At 40.9% G+C, this 23,319-nt stretch overlaps 1 protein-coding gene across 35 annotated transcripts in view; it reads right to left on the bottom strand.

The window, feature by feature from the left end:
- Positions 1-23,319, bottom strand: part of BCLAF3 (BCLAF1 and THRAP3 family member 3) — a 77,766-nt gene that overhangs the window by 1,702 nt on the left and 52,745 nt on the right. For 30 of the 35 annotated variants that reach the window (XM_073799179.1, XM_073799189.1, XM_073799188.1 and 27 more), the window contains 3 exons: positions 22,598-22,712; positions 12,585-12,683; positions 8,663-8,818 (listed from right to left, as the gene is read on the bottom strand). In XM_073799179.1, the coding sequence (XP_073655280.1) occupies positions 8,663-8,818; positions 12,585-12,683; positions 22,598-22,712 (370 nt within the window). Of the gene's footprint in view, positions 1-8,662; positions 8,819-12,584; positions 12,686-21,951; positions 22,129-22,597; positions 22,713-23,319 lie in introns of those variants that run through there. The other 5 variants (XM_073799191.1, XR_004524572.2, XR_012329250.1 and 2 more) reach the window with 5 other exon arrangements.

Here is a 23,319-nt window from a genome sequence, read left to right as displayed (position 1 = left end):
ATAGGACCATGCAACTAATAAAAGAGCAAAAATGGTAGAATGACATGTTTTTCTGGGACATTAAAAAACTTATTAATACATATATCCTTACCTTTTACTAGGATCTTACATTATTAAAACTGAAAGAAATTTAAAAGTTGATTTATATTTTGGCACTTATATTAGTATGGAAACGTTTAATTCCAAACAAAAACAGTACTGAAGAAAATTCTTCTATTTTGGTTAATGAAATGTTCAAAATACATGCATATATATTTTTGTCAACATCATTCCTTTAAACAGAGCCAGAATACATTGTATCCTATTTCTTTACTCATTATATAATATAAACATCATTTACATTGATCTTCAAATAAAATATCTGTTGCCTACTAACAAATGTAAAAGGAAACGCTAACTATAATAATTCTGAAAAACTTTTTCAACTGAAATATCTTGTTTATAAAAATGTGGAATTATTCTGAATCACATTCACCCTTGACATGGCTTCTTCTACACTATCTCTTGGATTGATCCCTGCATTCTTCCAATTATTTGAAAACCTATTATAAGCAGAATGCTGAACTAGACATACGAGCATCACCCTCCTCTAGGTTTTCATAACTTGACACTTGAGTCAACTGTTTCCTTGTTGATCTTCCTGCACCTCGCCTCCTCCCAGAACCTGCTCACCCAGCCATCAGCCTCAAACACCACTTTCTCCTTCTCAGTCTAGGAAGATGTCCTACTGTCACCACATCACATCCTCTATATTCTACCCAGATTTTGAGGTCCTCTATAATTTGCATACCCCTGTCTCTACCCAACTCCACATTCTACTCCCAAAAATGGATCTTTGGCTGTAGCCCATTCTAAGTCCTACTCTCCATGACTCAGCTTACAACCTACCTCTTTGGTGAAGAGAGTAGAAATCACAGTACTTAGCATACATTCCCTGACCATTTCTAATACACTGATCCTTTCCACCTCTCTGTAGGCACTTACCATCTGTGAAAATAAGCTCTTCAAAAATATGGCTGTGCAGAAAAGAGTTAATATAGCATACCTGACCGCTATTGTTTGAAAAGTCTGATTATAAGGTTGGCCCTTGGCTGGCATCTAAGAACTTAGATTTCAGGACGGTTTCCACCACTGATGAGTGCATAAATTGTGCAAACAACATGGTCCATGCTGAACATCTGCTTTCTTGCTCTGAGTCTGGAATGTGGTATGTGCCTGGCAGGGGGTGCCTATGTGACCAGCGCTGGGCGCTGAGTCTCTAACGAGCCTCCCTGGTTGGCAACATTTCACGCGTGTTGTCACAGCTCGTTGCTGGGGGACTCAGGCACATCCTGTGTGACTCCACTGGGAGGGGACTCTTGGAAAGCTGCACCTGGTGTCCTCTGGACTCGCCCGTGCGCCAATTCCCCGTGCTGATCGTGCTGTGCGGCCTTCCGCTGGAACATCTCATCTATGAGCGCCACCACATGCTGAGTCCTCTGAATCCTCCTAGCGAATCACTGAACCCGGGGTGGTCTTGGGGACCCCTGACACAATTGCTGCTGTTCACTAACTTTTTAGAGCTATGGATGGGTGTGTGTGTGTATGTGTCTATGTGTGTATGATTAGATTAGATTCCATTCAACAAGCATTTTTAAAGACAGACCATATGAAAGGTAATGGGGGAGATGTGACGCTAATGAGGTACCCTCTGTGAAGGAGTTGATCAACTATTTGGGGAAATAGGAAGGTAAACAGCAACAGTTAGAGACCAAATGAAACAAGAGCTAAAGAGGGGGCTTTGGTAAGGCTTTACAGTGGATCATAAAAGGACAGCAGGGTTTAATAAGAAAAGGATGGGGATCAGGAGGCTATTTCTAGCCAAGAGAACGTCAGGAACAAAGATAGAAATACATGAAAACGGGCTTCCGTGGTGGCGCAGTGGTTAAGAATCCGCCTGCCAATGCAGGGGACACGGGTTCAAGCCCTGGTCTGGGAAGGTCCCACATGCCGCGGAGCAACTAAGCCCGTGCGCCGCAACTACTGAGCCTGCGCTCTAGAACCTGCGAGCCACAGCTACTGAGACCGTGTGCCACAACTACTGAAGCCTGTGCACCTAGAGCCCGTGCTCCGCAACAAGAGAAGCCACCGCAATGAGAAGCCTGTGCACCGCAATGAAGAGTAGCCCCCGCTCACCACAACTAGAGAAAACCTGCGGGCAGCAACGGAGACCCAATGCAGCCAAAAATAAAAGAAATAAATTTTTTAAAAATACATGAAAACATATATTATGCTCCAAAAAACAGAGGGTGCATGGAAAAATGTGGTTAGAAAGGCAGCTTAGGGCTGGACCTGGCTAACAAGTCTGGTCTCTTTTTTGATAGGCAACAGATTCCTTGGAAGGTGTCTGCACAAGAGTGATATGACTCCGACTGTGTTTTGGGACAATAACTGTGTTACTAGTGAAGGGACAGAATAAGCAAATCACAGGAGGCAAGGGAGCAAGTTAGAGGCTGCTAAGATTCCCCAAGCAGACCAGGAATACCTACGAATGTAGCATACAGTAAAGGTGGCATTTTCAATCAGTGGGGAAAGGACAAATTACTCAATAAGCAAGCAGTGTTAGAAAAATTGACTATCTCCTGGGAAAAAAATCAGATCCTGCCCTTATATTGTATCGTTAAAACAAATTCTAAAAGGAACAAGTATTTATATGTTGAAAAAAGTAACCATAAAACCACTTAAAGGAAACACACTAAGGAATTTTAATAAGCACAAACATGATATGAAATCTAAAAGCCATACAGGATTAACTTGACAGGTTCATGAAAATTGACAAGTTCTGTAATGTAAAAGCCACCATAAACAGCCAACTAACATGAAATAAATAGGAGCAAAATATATGATAGGTTAATACCCTCAGTAAATCAAGAGCTCTTAAAAATCAGTAAGAAAAAGTACCAACCCTCAACAGAAACATTGGTAAAACATAGAAATAAGGAAATTGAGGGAAGAAATACAAATGACACATAACATATAAAAAATATGTTTGCATCATTAATAACTGAAGAAAGGCAAATGAGAACTATCTCCTGCTATTAAACTGACAACAGAAAATAAAGATTAATAATGTGGAGTGCTGGCTAGGGTGCAGGTAAACAGGAACTTTCATGTACTTCTGGTAAGAACAAAAATGAGTAAAAAGGGAGCTATGGCAAGGTACCAAAATGTCAATGTGCACAGTGGTTTAAAGGAAATAATGAAAACCTGTAAACTATCCTGAAGTCATCAACAGACGCTTGGTTAAGTAAGTCAGTAATCATCAAACTGGTTTACACATACCCTTAGGAGTATATGAAGACTTTCCAGTGAGTATGTGGGTACAGACAGTTTGGAGGGAATCAATTTCCAGATCTTCAAATTCTCAATGTTTGCTTTCCAAAATAACCTGCCTGTACAATCGGTTAAGGCTGATTCCCTACCTCCCACTTTTATACTAGGAAGATACACCTTCTCATCCTGAATCTTAGTACTTTGCATTACCTGGGGACCCCCCCAAAAGAGGGGGAAATTGGAAATACTGGTGACGGTGCCAAGAAAGTGAACCAACCTTAGCAGCTAGTAATAAATAGCATACTTCTGCAAGTCGGATGCTTTCCATTTCTTTGCTTTCGTTTAATTGTAGGAGGACAAAATCAAGCTGTCAGTAAAAGAACATTCAAAATACTTTTTGAGGATAGATCACTAAGTGACTTTTTGGCCTATAATTCAGAGTGAGTCCAAAGAACGGAGTGGCATTGCTATAATAAAAGTTCTTTCATTCCCATCTATACAATCATATAAACAAGGTTTCTCAGGACTTACATTTATAAAAAGAAAAAATGGAATTGATAATTGAACACTATTATTCTACTACTAATAAGTAATATTTATCTATGAATACCCAAACTAATTGAAAAGAGAAATGCATTTCCAATAAAACTTTTATCTGATCAATACTTAACAAAATCTGTAATACATTTACGTTATTTTGATCAACTGTAATGGTCATTCAGTCCAGAGAAATATTGAACACCTAAGAGTCACAGAAATCTATTAATATTATGTGTCAAATTTGATTTGGTGAGCAATAAAAGACTTTCAAAGATAAAAGTCTATGGGGCAAACAGAATGGAATCCAAATTCAAGGCCAAAAAAAGGAATGATGTAAAGTTTCCCACTTGTTAAAAGAGCTCATCTGCGTACTTTAAAAAATGGATGTTACCAAATTCCTGTGGTGTGCAGGTTCACTGAAGAGATTTAAAACAATGATGTAACAGTTTTATTTAAGACTCTATTTATAATATGCCAGAAATTCTATCCTTTATAACAAGTTAAACTTATGATTAAAAAGTATTAGATACCAACCTAAAAATGTACAAGGAGGTAGATAATTTTTCATAATTTTAGGGTATGTAAGCAAAAGAGGTTTGAAAAGCACTGAAATAAATAAGACATCCATAGAGTGGAATGATATGCGGCTATTAAGATGAATGAATTGGATGGAGCAATGGATGAGTGATACAGATAAGAACACCTGGGACAATCGCAGTCAGAAGGAAAACTGGGAGGGTTAGTACGACAAGTTTCTAGCTTGGCTGGCTAGCTGTGAGAGCTACAGACCCTGAGGAGATATCAGTGGTCTGGGGAAGAGAGCAAGTGCGACTTTATTTTTAACAGCTTTACTGAGATATAACTCACATACCATACAGTTCTCCCATTTAAAGTGTACAACTCAATGGTTTTTAGTGTATTCACAGAGTTGTGCAACCATCACAATAATCACTTCTTTTGTGCCCCAGCATCCTTCAGCTCGAGGGACACAGCAGCAGTATAACAGGTTCTTGCTGATTCATCTGATCTTGGTTCCTGTTCTATCTTTGTACCCCATGACTTTCATGGTTTTTTCCAACCCCAAAAGCCATGAATCCTGGTCTCTAACTTCCTTCTCACAGTGTCCTTCTGCTCTCTCCTTCCCCCCTTTCTATCCAGGGGCAGAGATCTGGTAGGCACCGAGCTGACAGGTACCTGGGGACTACTGGAGAGTCTAGGATGCTGAGGAACTCCATGTTTTCCTGACCAAACACACAATTGCTAAAAGTTTTTCAGAGGCAATGTTCCCAGCGGGGACTTCATGAATTCTGAATAGGTTCTCCATCCTAGTCTGGTCCATAGTCAGACCCTCAAGAGTTTCTGAAAACGTCCTATATGAGCAGAGAATATTTCATGGGGGTGCTTGTGAATGACAGTGGATAAAAGACAAGCTTCTTTCCAGGGGGTAATAGACATTTCTCCCATCTCCTCATCTTCCACCCCAAGCACAGAATCCAAGAGAAAGGAAACATAATAAAATGGAATTTGGGTGCCAGAATGGGGTTAATATGACAAGTGCATGATGAATGAGGAGGAAGCATTTTAGTTCTGTACTTTACTAATACTGCTTGGGAATCTTACTACCTTGTAGGCAGCTGGGGAGCTAATTCAGTTTTAGGGAGGCCACGATTATTCTGGTAAGTGGACAATAGGACATATCAGGAGCACGTCTAGGATCTCCCCAACTCTTCCCGGAAGCTGTTTGGCACTGGACACAAGAAGCACATGTCTGATGGCACAGTAAACAGACTGTACTACAGAGGAACATTATAAGAAATTCAAGCCATGACTGATCAGCCCAGACATTTCAATGTGGTGGGGGAGTGAGGAATCCAGACAAGACCAGTCTAAACTTTCCTGGTGGACTTTGAGGCATGTGGAAATACAAAGGTTCATATCTAATTTCAGGTTCAAGAAGTTCCAGGACACCTAGATTAATTAATTAACCATGCATCCTTAATCTAGTCGGTGGTCTAATAATGAAAACAATGAACTCCTTAGTAGGACAAAAAGCCAAAGCAGGGTACAGATGCTGCCTGGACTAAGACTTCTCTCCAGGGCAGGACCTTCAAAGTTCCCCCCAACAATGCTAAAGCTTGGGATAAAGCAACCCTGGAAGAAACCAAAGATTCCAGGCCTTCACCTCTTTTCTTTAGGGCATGAAAGCCAAGGTAAAACGGAGTAATAGGTCTAAACTGTCAGTCTGTACATATGGAATGGGATTCCAGGGTAGCACAATACTACTAGGACAGCTCTAAGGCCAAGTAAGCCGTAAGCACCTTAGTTCACGATTTGCAGGGCAGAAATAGAGACACAGATGTAGACATCAAACGTATGGACACCAAGGGGGGAAAGTGCTGGTGGGGGGGTGGTGGGATGAATTGGGAGACTGGGATTGACATGGATACACTAATATGTATAAAATAGATAACTAATAAGAAAAAAAAAAGTACCTTAGTTCAGACCTTGGCAGAAACAGAGCAGATGTGATGTCTCATTCCTTTCCCTAAAGGTTAGGAGAGTGTGGAGCCCAACTGTTCAGAAGGGTGCTAACAGTAGGGTGCCTGAATTCATGCCATGCTCATAGAGGTGGGCCTAGTTCAAACACAAATCTATACAAAGCCTGGCTATGCCTTGCTTGCAGGTACTGACAGTAGCCAGGGTGGAAAAGCTCATGTCAAAGTAGCTACAACACGAACATCTATGAAGCAGCATCCAGAATGGTAGGCCCAAGAAAGAGTAGTAGACACTGGTTCCTTAAAAATCTAGTGTGTGGCGACGACTTCTAAAGCTCTCAGTTGGCAGCAAAAGGCAAGAGGAAGGTGAGACTGTGATCTGCCCAGGACCCTAACTGCAACTGCTACATTCTAGATGATACAAAAAGCTTAGGCCCTAGGGGCTTCCCTGGTGGCGCAGTGGTTGAGAGTCCACTTGCCGATGCAGGGGACACGGGTTCGTGCCCCGGTCCGGGAGGATCCCACATGCCGCGGAGCGGCTGGGCCTGTGAGCCATGGCCACTGAGCCTGCGCGTCCGGAGCCTGTGCTCCGCAACGGGAGAGGCCACAGCAGTGAGAGGCCCACGTACCGCAAAAAAAAAAAAAAAAAAAAAAAAAAAGAAGCCTAGGCCCTAAAGCCTGGAGACCCATAGCAGGTTGTGGCTCTTTCTAGGACACACTTGTTATGTCCTAAGATGAAGGCTTGATGTCTGGTTTCTACTGGTTGTTAAGTGAGGCTGGCGGGCAATGTGGTCTGGAAGAACTGGGCAGCCAGCAGGAATGGGGCAAGCTGAGGAGAAGAAAAGGATGAGGAAATGGAGCAAGTTCAATGAGAATATAGAAACTGCAGGCTGAGGCAAGCACTCAGGAGCCCCCAATCATCTAAAAAACAGAGGTAAAAATGGAGCTAAATGAAACTAACAATCAGAGTTCAGCACAGAGCTAACAGACGAAAAACACACAATAGGTACCTGAAACCCAACCTTGCAATTGAGGAAAAGGCTTGCCTCACCCTTCCTCCCCGAGTGGGGATCAATGACCAGCTTCCTTGAGAACAGCCAGGCTGTCACCTGTGACTGGGGATGAATGCCTAGAAGACCTACTGCAAAGAAACTTGCCACATGAGACAGGAAGAGAAGCAGCACCTTGGTCCAACATAGGGAGGTGTATGAGAGGGGAAAATGACTCCAGTTACATTCATGTTTTTAAACAAGAGATAGCTTTCCTAACACCAAGAGTGATATACACAGTGAAATTAAAAACCTCTTTTAAGGCACTCAGTTAAAATTGAGGGGTGGGAGAAGTTACAGAAGATATTCTATTCAACGCTAAAACTTCAAAAAAAAAATCAGTTGTCAACTCCATTCTACTGGTCCATCTTTTGAAAAATAAGTTTTACTAAAATCACCAAGTAAGCTCAGTGTAAAGTCTTCACAAGCATGAATACTTATGGGAACACTGAAGGTTAGAAAATGTATAAAACCATAATTAGATTATTTGATAGCAACACTAGATATACATCATCTACTCAGAAGAAAATATTAGCCCCAAATTATTAACAAAAATGAGTCAAACATTGACAAACATGCCTCAACAGATGTAATGCTATTGTTCTCATTTAAAATATAATTTGCAGACGTTACTTTTATATGATATTTATGCTGCATTTTCAAATACCAACATGGTGAATTTAAATAAAATCAATCCACAACTCAAAGAGTACGCAATCCAAATTATCAAGTAATGAAACTTTTTATTAATAGTTAGAGTTAGCATATAGTAGTGACGGTTGCACAGCACTATGAATGTAATTAATGCCACTGAATTGTACAGAGATGGTTAAAATGGCAAATTTTATGGTATATATATTTTATCACAATTAAAAAACATAAATGAATGGGAAAAAAAGATAAGTTAGTGTATTTTGTAATTATGTACCCTTTTTATGTACTCAGTTCAATATTTTTTGGTACCTAGAAAATTCACATTGTATCAGGCTAAAATATATCAGCTAAAAGACTTTACCTGATTTTCCATTTCAAAGATTAACCATACAACAGAAATTCTAAAGTAAAAAGTTCAAACAGCTAGCATATTCAAAGTATTTGAGGTATAATAGCTAAGGCATTCTTCAATTATCATGCAATAAGAACACTGATATCTAGGTTGTTTCTTAAGTCAAAATTACATTACAAACTGAATTTATCTATTAAACATAGATACTTTAGGAGTTCAAAAGTCGGTCAACATTTTTAAATGATCATAATCCAACTAACCTTTTTTTTCCTCAGTAATCTTTCTCTGAATTTATTAGTGATAAATCCACTTGGACCAGCAAACCGTAAACGCTGATATTTAGCCTGAATGCACAAGCTCTTCTGTAGTAGGCCTGATTTATACTGGGGCTGAAATGTGCCACCTCTAAAGTTGGTCTGTAAAGGAAAAAAAAATTAAATGTTAAAACTATAGCTTCCAAGTCTATTTTATTAGTATAAGAAAGGGGGGGGCTTCCCTGGTGGCGAAGTGGTTGAGAGTCCGCCTGTCAATGCAGGGGACACGGGTTCGTGCCCCGGTCCGGGAAGATCCCACATGCCATGGAGCGGCTGGGCCCATGAGCCATGGCCGCTGAGCCTGCGCTCCGCAACGGGAGAGGCCACAACAGTGAGAGGCCCGCGTACCGCAAAAAAAAAAAAAAAAAAAAAAAAAAAGAAAGGGGAAAAGGTCTGGAATGTAGAGCTTCCCTTAATTCTAGGTACTACAGATATTTAAAGGGAAAAGGTTAATGATGGTAATAAAGCATGTTTTCCTCAAACTAGCGTCCTAGTTTATTTTGTATAATAATAATTTAAAAACTATTTTATATAAATGAATTTTTAAAACTATTAAGTTAAATTTTGAAATTCTTGAAATTTATCATACTAAGAAAAAGACAACTTTAAAAACCTCAGAATTATCCTTCTGATTCATAGTGAAGTATATCAAATCCCAACTGGGTGGGGGAAGATATTAAGTATCAACATTTATTTAAGAATCAAAAACTCTCTTGGGACTTCCCTGGTGGTCCAGTGGTTAAGAATCCACCTTCCAATGCAGGGGACGAGGGTTTGATCCCTGGTTGGGGAACTAGGATCCCACATGCCGTGGGGCAACCAAGCCCACGTGCCACAACTACTGAGCCTGAACTCTACAGCCCACGCTCCACAACTAGAGAGAAGCCCGTGCACCACAATGAAGAGCCTGTGTGCTGCAATGAAAGATCCCGCATGCTGCAACTAAGACCCGACACAGCCAAATAAATTTTAAAAATTGAAAAAAAGAATCAAAAACTCTCTTAACTTTACTCTTGTTAGTACCTTTTTTAAAAAAAAAAAATTATTTATTTGGCTGTGCCAGGTCTTAGCTGTGGCATGTAGGATCTAGTTCCCTGACCAAGGATCGAACCTGGCCCCCTGCACTGGGAGCACGGAGTCTTAGCCACTGGACCACCAGGGAAGTTCCTCTTGTCAGTACTTTTGAGTCAATCTTTCTTTACCATAAAAATCCCACTACAGCACATATTTTCAAGAAAAGAACTATACTTAACAAGACATTTCCTGACCTGCATACTGCCCAATATTACAACAGACATAGAGAACAATGAATATGTGTGTCCCATGTGGGACATGTACAAATGGTATCTTACAAAGGAGTAATTATAAAAATTAAGTGGATTCTTCTTTCCACAATGATTTAACAAATGGGTATGTTATGCATAATGATACACAAAAGTTTATTAAAAAGTATTTATGCCAGGCCTATTTTCCAATTATTTTCTTAAGGCTACAAACAATTTCAGGTAAAACAGAATTATAATGAGACACTGTAATTTTGTTAAAACTATCTGCACCAACTTGATACATCAGGGCTAATCTTGAGATTTACATTGCCCATTTTTACATATCTAATAAGGTGATTACTACCTTGCTTTGAATTAATCCAATTTATGTAAAAAGTAAATTTTAATGAAAGAGCTCCCTTTCTTAGGAATGATTATTTCTTCCCCCTACTTTACTATAAAGAATTGTGAATTTCTAAACAACCATATAACATTACACAGCTTTAAATGATTGGTCAAAAGGAAAGATTAATGCACATATTTTGAAAAACATTTTTTAAGTAAGTTAATGTTAAAGACCTTTCCCTTAAGGAGAATGGGTAACAGGAAATAGATCTTATAACAGTCTTAGAAAAATTACTACAACTGACTATATCTGACCAATGAGAAGTGCAACATGTAGGAAACACTTAAATCTGAATGCCCACCTACACCATATATAAATTATATAGACGTTACATTTTTAGTTGACTTTATGCCTCATTACTTAAGAGATTAAAAGATGGTACAAAACATGTTTTTTTTTTAAAAAATATTTATTTATTTGGGTGCACCGGGTCTTAGTTGCAACACGTGGGATCTTTGTTGTGGCATGTTTTAGTTGCGGCATGTAGACTTCTTAGTTGCGGCATGCATGTGGGATCTAGTTCCCAGACCAGGGATCGAACCCGGGCCCTGTGCATTGGGAGCGCAAAGTCTTACCCACTGGACCACCAGGGAAGTCCCAAAACATGTTTATACAGCCTATGGCCCTAGCTATTTTTGAAAACCTAATGTCACACATGCTTTTAGGTACATGAACCACTGGCTAAAAATATTATCTATGCAATGGCTACAAATTGTGTTACTCCCACTGAAAAAAAAAATCTTTTTTTTTTTTTTTGGCCCCACCGCGCAGCTTGTGGGATCTTAGTTCCCTGACCAGGGATTGAACCTGGGGCCGTCACAGTGAAAGGGTGGAGTCCTAACCACTAGATGGCCAGGGAATTCCCTGAAAAAAATCTTTTGACATCAAGAATTTTGACTCAGGAAGCCAAGGTATTAACAGAAGATCACTCAAGTACACTTCTAGTCTATGGTTTGGAGATCATTTATACTACCTTTCTGCTCATACTAACTTCCTACTAATGAGCTAAACACTCTAGCCAGACTGCCTGCTACTTTCACCAAAAAAACCCTCAGGTTCTTGGCCTTCCCTGGTGGCACAATGGTTAAGAATCCGCCTGCCAATGCAGGGGACACGCGTTTGAGCCCTGATCCAGGAGGATCCCACATGCCGCGGAGCAACTAAGCCCGTGCGCCACAACTACTGAGCCTGCACTCTAGAGGCCGTGAGCCACAACTACTGAAGCCACAACTACTGAGCCTGTGCGCCTAGGGCCCGTGCTTCTCAAGAGAAGCCACCGCAGTGAGAAGCCTGCACACCCTGTGCACCGCAGTGAAGGATAGGCCCCGCTTGCCGCAACTAGAGAAAGCCTGCGCGCAGCAACAAAGACCCAAGGCAGCCAAAAAAAAATAATAAATAATAGTAATAAATAAAAAGGTTTAACGATAAATAAATAGTACAAAAAAAAACCCCAAACAGGTTCTTTTCTTTTCTTTTTGGAGGAAGGGGAAAGAGACACTGTAGAGTGGAAAAATATGAAAAAAGGACCTATCATAAGCACGAAATTCAGTCAAAATGGATTTAAAAAGCACCTCAATTTATGAGAGCAAGGAGAGAGAAACATAATACCTTGCACTATAATTCTTATTCCATATGTTTGGGGGATGAAGTGTTCTGGAAAAACAAACATGTTCACTGATTAAAAGTATCACTGACATCAGACATAGCTGTACAAATAATTAGAACGTGATGAAATATGCTTTAACAAAGCATGTTGGACCAGAGTCTTTCTCTGATGATCCAGAAGGCCTCTGAGGGTTGTGTGTCTATGGGCAGGGTTTTTCAATCACTGAATCCTGGAGAAGGCTCTATAGCTATGCACTTACATCTTAAGAGGTAAAGAGGCAGGCTTAAAGGGAAGGTCTGGGACCTTGCCCACCTCTCCACCTAGAGCCACTCCATCTGGATCTGTTTTATGTATTTGAGTTTCCATGTAATATTTGAAAAAGGATTCCACTGGTAAAAAATATATTTGAAAATCAAATCCTGAGGAAACGGGTCATCATTAACCTGATTACAGTTAACTATAATCCAGAAATATTAATTTAAAGCTACTATTTGAAATATAACAAAAAGAGCTTTTAATTTACTAACACTTAGAACATTATGTTCAAAGCAAAAACCCAAAGCTAGAATTGGATGGAGAATAACACTCTACCTTAAAAGTTCTTCTAAAGCCTCTTGTATTTTGATGGTTTCCCTCAATTCCAAATGGTTTGTGAGTAATGACGTCTTTTCTCTGCATAGTATGATAATTCTGCATGAAAAAAGTATTAGTATGGTTAATATACTTTAAATTTTATTTTTAAAAGTTCATTTTACCATTCAAAAAATACATGTTTTTGTTTGTTCGTTTTTGGCCACACTGTGCAGCACATGGGATCTTAGTTCTCCGACCAGGGATCAAACCCACTCCCCCTACATTGGAAGCACAGAGTCTTAACCACTGGACCACCAGGGAAGTCCCACAAAAATACACGTTTTAAATGCATGGGATTAAGAACACAAAGCATGTAGCATGTAGCTTAGCTGTATGAACATACACACATCTTCCTTCATGTAACCCATGCTAGTTTGTGAGGGGTTGGTTTAATTCATGAATGTGAGAAGTGTAACAAAATACATACTCCTGTATAACACAATGGGTAACTTTTAGAAAATGGACTGTAAATCTAGCATTTATTCAGGCATCCAGAAGAGAAACAAACCCATTATTACTAGGAGTTGCTAAAGTGTTGCCACTGTCTGAGAACACAAATTCTCAATGCTATAGGAGGCAGGTGCTGCTGAATCAGGTACCTGCTTTGAGTAGATGCTCCTGCCATGACTAGGTAAGTATCAGAAGGCAGAGTATTAAGACTGTAACTACAAAGAACCTGAAACCTTTGATGGGAGCAGGAAAGATGGGGCCCATTTTTTTTTTTTTAAGAATGCCTATGGAGAACTTCCGGGAAGATGGCGGAAGAGTAAGACGCGGAGATCACCTTCCTCCCCACAGATACACCAGAAATACATCTACACGTGGAACAACTCCTACAGAACACCTACTGAACGCTGGCAGAAGACCTCAGATCACCCAAAAGGCAAGAAACCCCCACGTACCTGGGTAGGGCAAAAGAAAAAAGAATAAACAGAGACAAAACGATAGGGACGGGACCTGCACCAGTGGGAAGGAGCTGTGAAGGAGGAAAGGTTTCCACACACTAGGAAGCCCCTTCGCGGGCGGAGACTGTGGGTGGCGGAGAGGGAAAGCTTCGGAGCTGCGGAGGAGAGCACAGCAACAGGGGTGCGGGGGGCAAAGCGGAGAGACTCCCGCACAGAGGATCGGTGCCGACCGGCACTCACCAGCCCGAGAGGCTTGTCTGCTCCCCCGCCGGGGCGGGCGGGGCAGGGAGTTGAGGCTCGGGCTTCGGTCGGAGCGCAGGGAGAGGCCTGGGGTTGGCGGCGTGAACACAGCCTGCAGGGGGTTAGTGTGCCACGGCTGGCCGGGAGGGAGTACGGGGAAAAGTCTGGAGCTGCCGAAGAGGCAAGAGACTTTTCCTTCCCTCTTTGTTTCCTGGTGCGGGAGGAGAGGGGATGAAGAACGCTGCTTAAAGGAGCTCCAGGGACGGGCGCGAGCCGCGGCTAAAAGCGTGGACCCCAGAGACGGGCATGAGACGCTAAGGCTGCTGCTGCTGCCACCAAGAAGCCTGTGTGCGAGCCTCAGTGTCACTATCCACCCCCCCCTCTAGGGAGCCTGTGCAGCCCGTCACTGCCAGGGTCCCGGGATCCAGGGACAACTCCCCCGGGAGAACGAACGGCACGCCTCAGGCTGGTGCACCGTCCCGCCGGCCTCTGCCGCCGTAGGCTCACCCCGCACTCCGTGCCCCTCCCTCCCCCAGGCCTGAGTGAGCCAGAGCCCCCGAATCAGCTGCTCCGTTAACCCCGTCCCTTCTGAGTGAAGAACGGACGCCCTCCTGCGAACTACACGCAGAGGGGGGCCAAATCCAAAGCTGAGCACCTGGGAGCTGTGAGAACCAAGAATAGAAAGGGAAATCTCTCCCAGCAGCCTCAGAAGCAGCGGATTAAAGCTCCACAATCAACTTGATGTACCTGCATCTGTGGAATATATGAATAGACAACGAATCATCCCAAATTAAGGAGGTGGACTTTGAGAGCAAGATTTATGATTTTTTCCCCTTTTCCTCTTTTTGTGAGTGTGTATGTATATGCTTCTGTGTGAGATTTTGTCTGTATAGCTTTGCTTCCACCATTTGTCCTAGGGTTCTATCCATCCGTTTTTTTTCTCTTAATAATTATTTTTTATTTTAATAACTTTATTATATTTTATCTTACTTTATTTTATTTTATTTTATCTTCTTTCTTTCTTTCTTCCTTCCTTCCCTCCTTCCTCCCTCCCTCCCTCTCTTTCTTTCTTTCTTTCTACTTCTACTAATTCTTTCTTTCTACTTTTTCTCCCTTTTATTCTGAGCCGTGTGGATGAAAGGCACTTGGTGCTGCAGCCAGGAGTCAGTGCTGTGCCTCTGAGGTGGGAGAGCCAACTTCAGAACACTGGTCCACAAGAGACCTCCCAGCTCCACATAATATCAAACGGCGAAAATCTCCCAGAGATCTCCATCTCAACACCAGCACCCAGCTTCACTCAACGACCAGCAAGCTACAGTGCTGGACATCCTATGCCAAACAACTAACAAGACAGGAACACAACCCCACCCATTAGCAGACAGGCTGCCTAACATCATAATAAGTCCACAGACACCCCAAAACACACCACCAGAGGTGGACCTGCTTATCAGAAAGACAAGATCAGGCCTCATCCACCAGAACACAGGCACTAATCCCCTCCACCAGGAAGCCTACACAACCCACTGAACCAACCTTAGCCACTGGGGACAGACACAAAAAACAACGGGAACTACGAACCTGCAGCCTGCAAAAAGGAGACCCCAAACACAGTAAGATAAGCAAAATGAGAAGACAGAAAAACACACAGCAGATGGAAGGAGCAAGATAAAAACCCACCAGACCTAACAAATGAAGAGGAAATAGGCAGTCTACCTGAAAAAGAATTCAAAATAATGATAGTAAAGATGATCCAAAATCTTGGAAACAGAATAGACAAAATGCAAGAAACATTTAACAAGGACCTAGAAGAGCTAAAGATGAAACAAACAATGATGAACAACACAATAAATGAAATTAAAAATACTCTAGATGGGATCAATAGTAGAATAACTGAGGCAGAAGAACGGAAAAGTGACCTGGAAGATAAAATAGTGGAAATAACTACTGCAGAGCAGAATAAAGAAAAAAGAATGAAAAGAACTGAGGACAGTCTCAGAGACCTCTGGGACAACATTAAACGCACCAACATTCAAATTATAGGGGTTCCAGAAGAAGAAGAGAAAAAGAAAGGGACCGAGAAGATATGTGAAGAGATTATAGTTGAAAACTTCCCTAATATGGGAAAGGAAATAGTTAATCAAGTCCAGGAAGCACAGAGAGTCCCATACAGGATAAATCCAAGGAGAAATACACCAAGACACATATTAATCAAACTGTCAAAAATTAAATACAAAGAAAACATATTAAAAGCAGCAAGGGAAAAACAACTAAAAACACACAAGGGAATCCCCATAAGGTTAACAGCTGATCTCTCAGCAGAAACTCTGCAAGCCAGAAGGGACTGGCAGGACATATTTAAAGTGATGAAGGAGAAAAACCTGCAACCAAGATTACTCTACCCAGCAAGGATCTCATTCAGATTTGATGGAGAAATTAAAACCTTTACAGACAAGCAAAAGCTGAGAGAGTTCAGCACCACCAAACAAGCTTTACTACAACTGCTAAATGAACTTCTCTAGGCAAGAAACACAAGAGAAGGAAAAGACCTACAATAATGAACCCAAAACAATTAAGAAAATGGGAATAGGAACATACATATCGAGAATTACCTTAAATGTAAATGGACTAAATGCTCCCACCAAAAGACACAGATTGGCTGAATGGATACAAAAACAAGACCCATATATTTACTATCTACAAGAGACCCACTTCAGACCTAGAGACACATACAGACTGAAAGTAAGGGGATGGAAAAAGATATTTCATGCAAATGGAAACCAAAAGAAAGCTGGAGTAGCAATTCTCATATCAGACAAAATAGACTTTAAAATAAAGCCTATTAGAAGAGACAAAGAAGGACACTACATAATGATCAAGGGATCGATCCAAGAAGAAGATATAACAATTGTAAATATTTCTGCACCCAACATAGGAGCACCTCAATACATAAGGCAAATACTAACAGCCATAAAAGGGGAAATCGACAGTAACAAATTCATAGTAGGGGACTTTAACACCCCACTTTCACCAATGGACAGATCATCTAAAATGAAAATAAACAAGGAAACACAAGCTTTAAATGATACATTAAACAAGATGGACTTAATTGATATTTATAGGACATTCCATCCAAAAACAACAGAATACACAGTTTTCTCAAGTGCTCATGGAACACTCTCCAGGATAGATCATATCTTGGGTCACAAATCAAGCCTTGGTAAATTTAAGAAAACTGAAATTGTATCAAGTACCTTTTCCGACCACAACGCTATGAGACTAGATATCAATTACAGGAAAAGATGTGTAAAAAATACAAACACATGGAGGCTAAACAATACACTACTTAATAACGAAGTGATCACTGAAGAAATCAAAGAGGAAATAAAGAAATACCTAGAAACAAATTACAATGGAGACACGACGACCCAAAATCTATGGGATGCAGGAAAAGCAGTTCTAAGAGGGAAGTTTATAGCAATACAATCCTACCTTAAGAAACAGGTAACATCTCGAATAAACAACCTAACCTTGCACCTAAAGCAGTTAGAGAAAGAAGAACAAAAAAACCCAAAGTTAGCAGAAGGAAAGAAATCATAAAAATCAGATCAGAAATAAATGAAAAAGAAATGAAGGAAACGATAGCAAAGATCAATAAAACTAAAAGCTGGTTCTTTGAGAAGATAAACAAAATTGATAAACCATTAGCCAGACTCATCAAGAAAAAAAAGGAGAAGACTCAAAGCAATAGAATTAGAAATGAAAAAGGAGAAGTAACAACTGACACTGCAGAAATACAAAAGATCATAAGAGATTACTACAAGCAAATCTATGCCAATAAAATGGACAACCTGGAAGAAATGGACAAATTCTTAGAAATGCACAACCTGCCAAGACTCAATCGGAAGAAATAGAAAATATGAACAGACCAATCACAAGCACTGAAATTGAAACTGTGATTAAAAATCTTCCAACGAACAAAAGCCCAGGACCAGATGGCTTCACAGGCGAATTCTATCAAACATTTAGAGAAGAGCTAACACCTAACCTTCTCAAACTCTTCCAAAATATAGCAGAGGGAGGAACACTCCCAAACTCATTCTACGAGGCCACCATCACCCTGATACCAAAATCAGACGAAGATTTCACAAAGAAAGAAAACTACAGGCCAATATCACTGATGAACATAGATGCAAAAATCCTCAACAAAATACTAGCAAACAGAATCCAACAGCACATTAAACGGATCATACACCATGATAAGTGGGGTTTATTCCAGGAATGCAGGGATTCTTCAATATATGCAAATCAATCAACGTGATACACCATAGTAACAAACTGAAGGAGAAAAACCATATGATCATCTCAATAGATGCAGAGAAAGCTTTCGACAAAATTCAACACCCATTTATGATAAAAACCCTGCAGAAAGTAGGCACAGAGGGAACTTTCCTCAACATAATAAAGGCCATATATGACAAACCCACAGCCAACATCGTCCTCAATGGTGAAAAACTGAAAGCATTTCCACGAAGATCAGGAACAAGACAAGGTTGCCCACTCTCACCACTCTTATTCAACATAGTTTTGGAAGTCTTAGCCACAGCAATCAGAGAAGAAAAGGAAATAAAAGGAATCCAAATCAGAAAAGAAGAAGTAAAGCTGTCACTGTTTTCAGATGACATGATACTATACACAGAGAATCCTAAAGATGCTACCAGAAAACTACGAGAGCTAATCAATGAATTTGGTAAAGTAGCAGGATACAAAATTAATGCACAGAAATCTCTGGTATTCCTATACACTAAGGATGAAAAATCTGAAAGTGAAATCAAGAAAACACTCCCATTTACCACTGCAATGAAAAGAATAAAATATCTAGGAATAAACCTACCTAAGGAGACAAAAGACCAGTATGCAGAAAATTATAAGACACTGATGAAAGAAATTAAAGATGATACAAATAGATGGAGAGATATACCATGTTCTTGGATTGGAAGAATCAACATTGTGAAAATCACTCTACTACCCAAAGCAATCTACAGATTCAATGCAATCCCTATCCAACTACCACTGGCATTTTTCGCACAACTAGAACAAAAAATTTCACAATTTGTATGGAAACACAACAGACCCCGAATAGCCAAAGCAATCTTGAGAATGAAAAACAGAGCTGGAGGAATCAGGCTCCCTGACTTCAGACTATACTACAAAGCTACAGTAATCAAGACAGTATGGTACTGGCACAAAGAGAGAAATATAGATCAATGGAACGGGATAGAAAGCCCAGAGATAAACCCACGCACATATGGTCACCTTATCTTTGATAAAGGAGGCAGGAATGTACAGTGGAGAAAGGACAGCCTCTTCAATAAGTGGTGCTGGGAAAACTGGACAGGTACATGTAAAAGTATGAGATTAGATCACTCCCTAACACCATACACAAAAATAAGCTCAAAATGGATTAAAGACCTAAATGTAAGGCCAGAAACTATCAAACTCTTAGAGGAAAACATAGGCAGAACACTCTATGACATAAATCACAGCAAGATCCTTTTTGACCCACCTCCTAGAGAAATGGAAATGAAAACAAAAATAAACAAATGGGACCTAATGAAACTGAAAAGCTTTTGCACAGCAAAGGAAACCATAAACAAGACCAAAAGACAACCCTCAGAATGGGAGAAAATATTTGCAAATGAAGCAACTGACAAAGGATTAATCTCCAGATTTTACAAGCAGCTCATGCAGCTCAATAACAAAAAAACAAACAACCCAATCCAAAAATGGGCAGAAGACCTAAATACACATTTCTCCAAAGAAGATATACAGACTGCCAACAAACACATGAAAGGATGCTCAACATCACTAATCATTAGAGAAATGCAAATCAAAACTACAATGAGATATCATCTCACACCAGTCAGAATGGCCATCATCAAAAAATCTAGAAACAATAAATGCTGGAGAGGGTGTGGAGAAAAAGGAACCCTCTTGCACTGTTGGTGGGAATGTAAATTGATACAGCCACTGTGGAGAACAGTATGGAGGTTCCTTAAAAAACTACAAATAGAACTACCATATGACCCAGCAATCCCACTACTGGGCATATACCCCGAGAAACCCATAATTCAAAGAGTCATGTACCAAAATGTTCATTGCAGCTCTATTTACAATAGCCCAGAGATGGAAACAACCTAAGTGTCCATCATCGGATGAAAGGATAAAGAAGATGTGGCACATATATACAATGGAATATTACTCAGCCATAAAAAGAAACGAAATTGAGCTATTTGTAATGAGGTAGATAGACCTAGAGTCTGTCATACAGAGTGAAGTCAGAAAGAGAAAGACAAATACCTTATGCTAACACATATATATGGAATTTAAGAAAAAAAAATGTCATGAAGACCCTAGGGGTAAGACAGGAATAAAGACACAGACCTACTGGAGAATGGTCTTGAGGATATGTGGAGGGGGAAGGGTAAGCTGTGACAAAGCGAGAGAGAGACATGTACTTATATACACTACCAAACGTAAGGTAAATAGCTAGTGGGAAGCAGCCACATAGCACAGGGAGATCAGCTCGGTGCTTTGTGACCACCTGGAGGGGTGGAATAGGGAGGGTGGGAGGGAGGGAGACGCAAGAGGGAAGAGATATGGGAACATATGTATATATATAACTGCTTCACTTCGTTATAAAGCAGAAACTAACACACCACTGTAAAGCAATTATACTCCAATAAAGATGTAAGAAAAAAAAACCAAAAAAAAAAAAAAAAAAAGGAATGCCTATGTTGCGTTGTAGCAGAACTGACTATTCTGTAAAGATTAAATGTTAGGATGCATATGATAACATTCTTGGTACAATATTTACACGTTGTGGGCATCCACGCAGGCTGATTTTCCTCCATTCAGGAAGCCATTCAATCAAATAGGAAGTATCTTTTCAGTCAGCATTAATATGGGTCACACTTCATCATCAGGTGAGGGGACGGGATCATTGGTTGTGGGCTCCTGGGGGCTGCTCTGTCTATTCCATTTACCAGTGCACCCCGATGGGATGTGTGCTGCTTAGTACCTAAGCTTTGTCTCAGACTCCCAACTCACACTCTATACTCGACTTGGGGTTTGGACTGGGAGTCAGTCCTTGAAGCCAGCTCCCACTTAGATCCCACCCACAGGGACACTGGAGGGAGACTAGAAGGCTGGAAGAGAGGAGGCGGGGTTGCTCCTTCCTGTATGTTTGTTGTTCTGCTTTTCATCCTGGCAGTGGTCCTTTGGTTCAGCCTCCAGTTTGTTTGTTAGTTTTTTGACACAGCCAGCTCCAGCTGGGCAGCCCCCACTCCTCGGAGGTCCACACCCAGCTCACACCGGCCTTTCTCTAAGCTTCTAGAGCTCTACGCTTTCTTCCCTAAAGGTCGTGGTTGCTTCCTTTGGTTTTTTGATTATTTTTATTTTTATTTATTTTGGGCTGCGTTGGGCATTCATTGCTGCATCCGGGCTTTCTGTAGTTGCGGCAAACGGGGGCTACTCTTCGTTGAGGTGCGCGGGCTTCTCATTGCGGGGGCTTCTCTCGTTGCGGAGCATGGGCTCTAGGCACGTGGGCTTCAGTAGTTGTGGCACGCAGGCTCAGTAGTTGTGCCGCATGGGCTCTAGAGCGCAGGCTCAGTAGCTGTGGCGCACAGGCTTAGTTGCTCCGCGGCATGTGGGATCTTCCCGGACCAGGGCTTGAAACCGTGTACCCTGCATCGGCAGGTGGATTCTTAACCACTGCGCTGCCAAGGAAGCCCGATGGGGCCCAGTTTGAAGATGGTTTCTTTCTCCAAAATCAACAGTCTTATAACCTTCTATTTATTCCATTTGCTATGGAGTCTGTACTTCTCACAAATCTTCCTCTTTCACACCTTTATTTCTCTCCCCAGTTAAGAAAAGTCATATAAAACCCTTTTCCTAGTAGTCATCTTGAGTTTATGCTAAGCCTATACATTTGAATAAGTGCATAAAGACACATGTAATGAAATGAGATTTTGGGGGACCTTGAGAGGGAGGGGGTGTATTTTGCACATGAAGGGATGTCAGTCACTGGGGGCCAGTGGGAAGACTGTACCAGGCAGCTTCTGACCAGGCTCCCAATCATCCCCACCTTCCAGTAGCCAGGCCCTTATGCTATTCACTTCCCTTGAGTGTGGTCTGTATCTAGTGACTTGCTTCTTACAAATGGAGTATGGTCGAAGTATGGATGTCACTTCTGAGATTAGGTTACAAATCGACTCTGGCTTCCATCTTTCTAGCTGTCACTTGCTCGCTCTTATGGAAGCCAGCTGCCACTCTGTGAACTGCCCTATGAAAAGGCAAATCTTTAGAAACAGAAAGTAGATTAGTTGTTAGCTGCGGGTGGGAACACGGAATAAATAAATAGCCCTGAGGGTTCTAATAGGGGTCACGAAAATGTCCTAATACTGGATTATGGTGATGGTTACACATCTTGGTAAATTTACAAAAAATCATTCAATTTTACACCGTTACATGGGTGAATTTTATGGTATGTAAAATATACCTTAATAAAGTTGTTTAAAAAAAATTAAGAAAGCTAGTACTATAATAAGTGCAATAAAATCCTGATAAATCAAATGAGATGATCATTTATTTGGTCATAATAACTATAAGCCTCAACAGAATCTTAACACTGAACAACAGAATCATAACACTTACTTAATGAACAGTTACAAACATTATGAAAAATATTGGTGATCCCTGTACCTATAGATACATGTGAGAAGGAAAATGGAACATACAAAAATAAAAAAGTTGGAACTGCAATCTTACCAAGTAAGGTTTCTGAATAAATTTTCTAAAATTTGATTTTACCAAACATGTAGATTTTTGGAATCCATCAACATGAGTATTCTTCAACCTTGTAAAACTGGAATGCTGATCACTCCTAATAAAATGAAAGAGAGAAAATAAGAATCTTTTATTAGTTTACATTTATCCGACAAATAAACAAGAGAAATCAAATTACACCCTTTGGAAACAATTAAAGCAGCGCAACAGTAAAAAAAAAAATCTCAATGATCTATCACTACTAAAATTACAAATAATATTTACCAGGGCTAAAACTCTCATTTTTCAAAAAACATTATTTAGCCAAGTTGGCAGTTAGCGATAGGGGGAAAACCATATTCCTAGGACCAGGGTTCTTAATCTGGAGTCCAAGGACAGGCTTCCTGGGGCTGTAACCCCCGAAACCATACATATGTAGAACACATGTTTCCTGAGGGAAGATAGTCACGGCTCTTGAACCTTTGGCAGCACGGGACAGCCCCCCTTGCCAAGAGACTCAGTGGTGAAAGCTCCAGGGAAGAGGCCAGTGAGTGGCTCAGGCCTGCTCACTGGCAGAGCTGGGGCCTCTGATACTGCTGGCTCCCCTCTCCTGTTGTAGTGAGGCCCAGAGGCCGCCAAGGGCTATTCCTGGCCAGCCCTACCTGGGAGGGAGCTCCTTCCTTGGGCTTCTTTCTCCTCTAACCCCGGGGCCTCATTCCCACAGC

Source organism: Tursiops truncatus, chromosome X, assembly GCF_011762595.2.
Source record: "Tursiops truncatus isolate mTurTru1 chromosome X, mTurTru1.mat.Y, whole genome shotgun sequence".
Classification (NCBI taxonomy): Eukaryota; Metazoa; Chordata; class Mammalia; order Artiodactyla; family Delphinidae; genus Tursiops; species Tursiops truncatus.
Note: the sequence above shows the minus strand (reverse complement) of the source record. Positions and strands in the feature narration are given on the sequence as shown.